We start from the raw sequence: 8,035 nt of genomic DNA on the forward strand, positions 1-8,035 counted from the left end.
TATTATAAATAAAAGTATACATAATAGGTATTGCCGCGTCCGTAACAACCTGCTCTATAAAAATATCACATGATCTAACTCAAGTGAACATAAAAACAAAATGGTGTAAAAAAAAAACATTTTTTTGTCACCGTACATCACAAAAAGTGTAATATCAAGCGATCAAAAAGTCATACACACCCCAAAATAGTACAAATCAATCATCTCATCCTGCAAAAAATGAGTCCCTACACCTAGGACAATCGCCAAAAAAATAAAAAAAACTATGGCTTTTAGAATATAGAGACACAAACATGATTTTTTTTTGTTTCAAAAATGCTGTTATTGTGTAAAACCAAAGTATACATATTAGGTATAGCCGCGTCCGTAAGAACCTGTATAACAATATCACATGACCTAAGCCCTCAGGTGAACACCGTAAAAAAAATAAAAGTGTGTCAAAAAAGCCACCTTACATCACAAAAAGTGTAATACCAAGCGATAAAAAAGTCATATGCACCCTAAAATATTACCAATCAAACCGTCATCTTATACCGAAGAAAATGAGCCCCTACATAAGACAATCGCCCAAAGCCCAAAAAATAAACTGGCTTTCAGAATATGGAGACACTAAAATAATCATATTTTTCAAAAATGCTTTATTATGTAAAAGTAAAACAACAAAAAAAGTTGTCATATTTGGTATTGTCGCATCCATAACAATCTGCTCTATAAAAATACCCCATAATCTAACCTGTCAGATGAACATTGTAAATAACAAAAAAATAAAAAACGGTGCCAAAACAGCTATTTTTTGTTACCTTGCCTCAAAAAAAGTGTAATATAGAGCAACCAAAAATCATATGTACCCTAAGATAGTACCCACAAAACTGCCAACTTAACCCGTAGTTTCCAAAATGGGGTCATTTTTTGGAGTTTCTACTCTAGGGGTTCATCAGGGGGTCTTCAAATGTGACATGGCAGCTTAACATTATCCCAGTGAAATCTGCCTTCCAAAAACCATATGGCGTTCCTTTCCTTCTGCGCCCTGCCGTGAGCCCGTACAGCAGTTTACGAGCACATATGGGGTGTTTTTGTAAACTACAGGGTAATAAATATTGAGTTTTGTTTGGCTGTTAACCCTTGCTTTGTTACTGGAAAAAATGGATTAAAATAGAAAATCTGCCAAAAAAGTGAAATTCTGAAATTTCATCTACATTTTCCATTAATTCTTGTGAAACACCTAAATGGTTAACAAAATTTGTAAAATCAGTTTTGAATACCTTGAGGGGTGTATTTTCTAAAATGGGGCCATTTATGGGTGGTTTCTGTTAAGTAAGCCTCACAAAGTGACTTCATAACTGAACTGGTCCTTAAAAAGTGGGTTTTGGAAATTTTCAGAAAAATTTCAAGATTTGCTTCTAAACTTCTAAGCCTTCTAATGCCCCAAAAAAAGAAAATGTCATTTACAAAATGATCCAAACATGAAGTAGACATATGGGAAATGTAAAGTAATAATTTTAGGAGGTATTACTATCCGTTTTTAAAAGCAGAGAAACTGAAATTTTGAAAATTGCGAATTTTTCCAAATTTTTGGTAAATTTGGTATTTTGTTTTATAAATAAAAATGAAATATTTTGACTCAAATTTACCACTGTCATAAAGTACAATGTGTCACGAGAAAACCATCTCAGAATAGCTTGGATAAGTAAAAGCGTTCCAAAGTTATTACCACATAAAGCGAGACATGTCGGATTTGCAAACAATGGCCTGGTCCTGAAAAGTGGCCCGGTGCTGAAGGGGTTAAGGACTAGGTAAGAAAAATCTTCAGTAAATAATATGATGCACACACGATATCGTCAGAAGTGCTGAAAACAACGTATGGCGATGAAACCAGAAGACTGAGCAGTCACATGGAGGCAGTCTGAAAAGATAGGGCTTCTTCGGAAATATAAAACCATAGTTTTTTTCTCCGCAATCTCCAAGTATGTCGTATTAAGCATTTCTGTTCTAGAACAAAATTACAAACATCGACTTTCCCTCGACAAGTTTACTTTTTTCTCTCTAGACACACAACGATCACTGCACCTGTTCACAGCTTTCGCCTTTTTCTGACCATATGGATTGGGCCAAGACCAGCTGCACAACTGACAAGTGGGCTGCAACTGCCAAAAAGCTGCGCACAGCGCCGGCACCCTACGGCTCGCTAGGTGTCGAGAAACTAGAGGACTTAGCTTTTAGACTTGTCTAGCAATGCTGCTTACCTGCGTTTCGGTGCTCTAATAAAAAGCTCACAAAGAATGCGACCTTGCTCGTCTTTATAGTCCCTGACCGTGTTGTACAGTTCATGGCACACGGCGATCTAAAGACACAAAGACATAAGGAACGGTAAGCCGTAAAACAGCCGCACCCCTCATCCTCATCCCACCGCATTAACTCACTGGGTCCACATTTGGCACGGTAGCGAGTCTCCTGCGTTTCCTGCCAGAGCTTGGGGTACTTGTGGTGTGCGGGGAATCGTCAAAGTCCCCCCCGCTGACACTGCTGGATGGGGACGTGGCCCTGCGCCTCTTGGAGCTCATTGGTTCAATATTGTCCTGCAATAATAAAAGATCGGGGTAACATGTCAAACAAAATAATGACAGACATTATAAGCAACCCAAAAATTCACCACCATGGGAAGTTGTTCAAATGGTTGTATAAGCGGCATGGTAAGTTTTTAGTCTGCAGGGCAGTACAAATGCCAGGTTTTGGCATGGCATGCAAAGTTTTTTTTTGCCCGGTAGACATTTGCGCCGGATCTCCAAAACGGAGATGTGAATGATGCCTTTCTGGTCCATGGCAGCAGTTTAGTTCTTTAGAGGTTTTGAGCATTTGGGTTTAAAGAGGACCTTTCACCGATTCTTACCCTATGAACTAACTATACAGATAGGTAGAGCGGCACCCGGGGACCTCACTGCACTTACTATTATCCCCGGGCGCCGCTCCGTTCTGCCGCTATGCCCTCCGGTATCTCCGCTCACTAAGTTATAGTAGGCGGAGATACCAGTCCCTAAGTTATGGTAGGCGGAGTCTGCCCTAGCGCTGGCCAATCGCAGCGCAGAGCTCACAGCCTGGGAGGTTATTTTCTCCCAGGCTGTGAGCTCTGCAGTGCGATTGGCCAGCGCTAGGGCAGACTCCGCCTACTATAACTTAGGGAACGGAGATACCGGAGGGCATAGCAGGAGAACGGAGCGGCGCCCGGGGATAATAGTAAGTGCAGTGAGGTCCCCGGGTGCCGCTCTACCTATCTGTATAGTTAGTTCATAGGGTAAGAATCGGTGAAAGGTCCTCTTTAAGCAGTGATTCCATTCACTGACAGCTATCAGAAGTTGTGGTTTAGCAGTATTGTAACAAGAAGCACAAGAGAAAGTTGAAGTAAATGTCGCTATGTAATGACTGCTTTTTATTCACACAAATCTGGAAAGGCTTCCTTAGACCCCTTTCAGACGAGCGAGTAGCACACTCTGGACTTGCAATGCGAGTATGCAGCAGTACCCGTCCTGACCTCCCAGCATAGCTTTAAATTGATTTATGATGCTATGTTAGGCCTCATGCACACGACCGTTGTTTTATTCCGTGTCCGTTGTTCCATTTTTCGTGAATTTCTGAGGACCCATTGACTTTCAATGGGTCAGTTGAAAACTCGGCTAATGCACCGTTTGTCATCCACGTCCGTGATCTGTGGTTCCAGTCCGTCAAAAAAATATAACCTGTCCTATTTTTTTCACGGAAAACGGTTTGCGGACCCATTCAAGTCAATGGGACCGTGAAAAAACGCGGAGGCACACAAGATTGTCGTCCGCGGACGTTTTTTTCCTATCATTTGCATGGCAAACTTGACTTAGACTTTTGTCTGGTGATCCTCCAAAAATAAAGGAAGACACGGAAACGGAACCCCATTTTGCGGAACGGAACACAACGGTCGTGTGCATGAGGCCTAACCCTTAGGCCCCTTTCACACGGGCGAGAATTCCACGCAAGACCTGCTCACGTGGTGAGCGTGATTACGTCATCAAAGGTCCTTTTGCAGGTCCTCAAAGAAGAAGAAAGAAGACCATGCCGGCTGCGCGAACAAGAGGATGAAGGGAGTTAATTGTTTTTTATTTTTTAACCCCTCAAGCAACATTTTTCTAAGCATTCTGTATTCAGAATACTATTATTTTCCCTTATAACCATGTTATAAGGGAAAATAATAACATCTCCACAACACCGAACCCGAACTTCAGTGAAGAAGTCTGGGTTCGGGTCTGGGTACCACATTCAGTTTATTATCACGCGTGTGATAAAAACTGAACAACGCAATCGCAGTCAAAACTGAGTGAAATTGTGTGCGCACTCGCGCAAGTTTCCCGCAATGCACCCGATGCAAATCCGGGATGCCCATCTGAAAGAGGCCTTAGGCCTCTTTCACACGAGCGTGACAGATTGGCTCCGGATGCGTTCAGTGAAACTCACACCATTTTGCCAGAAAGTGCAGTCAGTTCCGCGCGGGTGCAATGCGTTTTGATGAGTTTTTCACGCGCGTGATAAAAAACTGAAGGTTTACAAACAACATTTCTTAGCAACCATCCGTGAAAAACGCATCGCACCTGCACTTGCTTGCGGATACAATGCGTTTTTTACTGAAGCCCCATTCACTTCTATGGGGCCAAGGCTGCGTGAAAAACTTTGAATATAGAACATGCTGCGTTTTTCACGCAACACAGAACTAATGTACACAGACACATTGAAATGAATGGGTCAGGATTCAGTGCGGGTGCTATGCGTTCACGTCACGCATTGCACCCGCGCTCGAAAACTTGTCCGTGTGAAAGGGGACTAACAGTTCTGGAATGCATTGGATAACACTGACATAATTTGGTCAGGATCGGTCAGGGTCTGAAGAGGCCACGGTGCTCGGGCGAGGGCTATGGCCTCCTCACAGGGCTGTACATTGTATGGCAGCTGTGCTTGGCAATGTAGCTCAGGCCCATTCACTTGAAGGGAGCTCACGTGACTGATGAACATAACATCCGTGGCCTAGGAAATTTTACCTGTGGTGCGGATTTTGAGATCTGCAGCATGTCAATTCTTTGTATGGATTTTTAATGCAGATCCCACCCCTTGCGACAGAGAGGGTAAAATCTGCGACATACCTGCAAATTAGGCCGCGTTAATGTTCCGGCTTCCTGATCTGGCGCAAATGCTGGCTGTCAGCCAGACAAAAAACGTTGCACGCAACAGGTTTTGTCCGCCCGAAAACCGACATTTAGGCTGGAAATCAGCTGGATCACCACCGGACCTCCTGCAAGATCCAACAGGCTGCCGGATCTCCTAACAGAAACGTGAATGAGTGCGGACACGCGGCAAAATCCAAATGAAAACCATGTGGAAAACGCGCATAGATTACGCCGCTGTGTGCATAGAACCTAATAGTCGACTGGTGGGGGTTTCGGGAGTCGGACCCCCACTGATCAGATATTGATGACCTCTACGGGAAGGATAGGTCATCAATAATGCCCAGAAAACCCACCCTGACGACAGCGTCCACCGCAGACATACACATAAGTGCTGAGCGTCTCACGACACCGTCCACCGCAGACATACACATATGTGCTGAGCGTCTCACGACACCGTCCACCGCAGACATACACATATGTGCTGAGCGTCTCACGACAGCGTCCACCGCAGACATACACATATGTGCTGAGCGTCTCACGACAGCGTCCACCGCAGACATACACATATGTGCTGAGCGTCTCACGACACCGTCCACCGCAGACATACACATATGTGCTGAGCGTCTCACGACACCGTCCACCGCAGACATACACATATGTGCTGAGCGTCTCACGACAGCGTCCACCGCAGACATACACATATGTGCTGAGCCGTCTCACGACACCGTCCACCGCAGACATACACATATGTGCTGAGCCGTCTCACGACACCGTCCACCGCAGACATACACATATGTGCTGAGCGTCTCACGACACCGTCCACCACAGACATACACATGTGCTGAGCGTCTCACGACACCGTCCACCACAGACATACACATATGTGCTGAGCCGTCTCACGACACCGTCCACCGCAGACATACACATATGTGCTGAGCCGTCTCACGACACCGTCCACCGCAGACATACACATATGTGCTGAGCGTCTCACGACACCGTCCACCACAGACATACACATATGTGCTGAGCGTCTCACGACACCGTCCACCGCAGACATACACATATGTGCTGAGCGTCTCACGACACCGTCCACCACAGACATACACATGTGCTGAGCGTCTCACGACACCGTCCACCGCAGACATACACATATGTGCTGAGCGTCTCACGACACCGTCCACCGCAGACATACACATATGTGCTGAGCGTCTCACGACACCGTCCACCGCAGACATACACATAAGTGCTGAGCGTCTCACGACACCGTCCACCGCAGACATACACATATGTGCTGAGCGTCTCACGACAGCGTCCACCGCAGACATACACATATGTGCTGAGCGTCTCACGACACCGTCCACCACAGACATACACATAAGTGCTGAGCGTCTCACGACACCGTCCACCACAGACATACACATAAGTGCTGAGCGTCTCACGACAGCGTCCACCGCAGACATACACATGTGCTGAGCGTCTCACGACAGCGTCCACCGCAGACATACACATATGTGCTGAGCGTCTCACGACAGCGTCCACCGCAGACATACACATAAGTGCTGAGCGTCTCACGACACCGTCCACCGCAGACATACACATATGTGCTGAGCGTCTCACGACAGCGTCCACCGCAGACATACACATATGTGCTGAGCGTCTCACGACACCGTCCACCGCAGACATACACATAAGTGCTGAGCGTCTCACGACACCGTCCACGTCAGACATACACATATGTGCTGAGCCGTCTCACGACACCGTCCACCGCAGACATACACATAAGTGCTGAGCGTCTCACGACACCGTCCACCGCAGACATACACATATGTGCTGAGCCGTCTCACGACAGCGTCCACCGCAGACATACACATATGTGCTGAGCGTCTCACGACAGCGTCCACCGCAGACATACACGTATGTGCTGAGCGTCTCACGACAGCGTCCACCGCAGACATACACATATGTGCTGAGCGTCTCACGACACCGTCCACCGCAGACATACACATATGTGCTGAGCGTCTCACGACAGCGTCCACCGCAGACATACACATATGTGCTGAGCGTCTCACGACACCGTCCACCGCAGACATACACATATGTGCTGAGCCATCTCTGCCTCGATATACAGCAGCTTCATCAGAGGTCTGCAACTAGTAGTACTACAACTCCCAGCATGCCTCACCAGCTGACCACTGGGGTTGTAATCTCAACCCTGGAGTCTGCATCCCCCGCTCTCCACAGAGCCATGTATATAGATGGATTACATATCACATACATGATGAATGGGGCAGCAGTACAGAGAAGGGAGAACAGTGCATACTGGGGGTAGTAGTAGTAGTCTGTGTTTTGGAAGGACCCACATATGGGGGCACCAGGTAGAGGGGGTTAAACAGGGGGCACCACCAACACCCTAAGCAGGAACACCAGATAACAACTAACCAGGGTGATATGAATGAAATTACCATAGTAACAGAGCCCAACCAGCCACACAAAGGAAGACGGTGACCCCCTCCATAGAAGCCCACCCTGCCCGTGCCCCCCCAGCACTCACCGAACGCCGCCGCCATCCGGACAGGCGCTGCCGCTGCCACCCAGGAGTCGCCAGGTCTGCACAAAGCTCCGGCCTGTATCTACACACAAAACCGAGTTCAATGAGCTGTGTGCGAAACAAACAGGCCGCGAACCCCACACCGGCCTGCCAGCAGAGGGCAGCATCCGCAGCACACCGGGGGGAGGAGCTACAGACTATCAACAGGTGGGCGGGACTACCAGCGAGACGGCCGCTCCAGGGGCGGGGCCACGGCGGTGGGTGATTTTTCTCGGTAGGTTCTTGGGAGGATTATTATTTTATTTTT

At 47.1% G+C, this 8,035-nt stretch overlaps 1 protein-coding gene across 1 annotated transcript in view; it reads right to left on the reverse strand.

The window, feature by feature from the left end:
- The window catches only part of PBRM1 (polybromo 1), a 90,568-nt gene extending 82,705 nt beyond the window's left edge, over positions 1-7,863 (reverse strand). The window contains 3 exon segments of the mRNA XM_040408786.1: positions 2,244-2,341; positions 2,421-2,576; positions 7,732-7,863. Of these exon segments, the coding sequence (XP_040264720.1) occupies positions 2,244-2,341; positions 2,421-2,561 (239 nt within the window). The 5' untranslated portion in view covers positions 2,562-2,576; positions 7,732-7,863.
- Positions 7,864-8,035: the final 172 nt, after the last annotated feature.

This window comes from Bufo bufo, chromosome 9, assembly GCF_905171765.1.
Source record: "Bufo bufo chromosome 9, aBufBuf1.1, whole genome shotgun sequence".
In the NCBI taxonomy this organism is placed as follows: domain Eukaryota; kingdom Metazoa; phylum Chordata; class Amphibia; order Anura; family Bufonidae; genus Bufo; species Bufo bufo.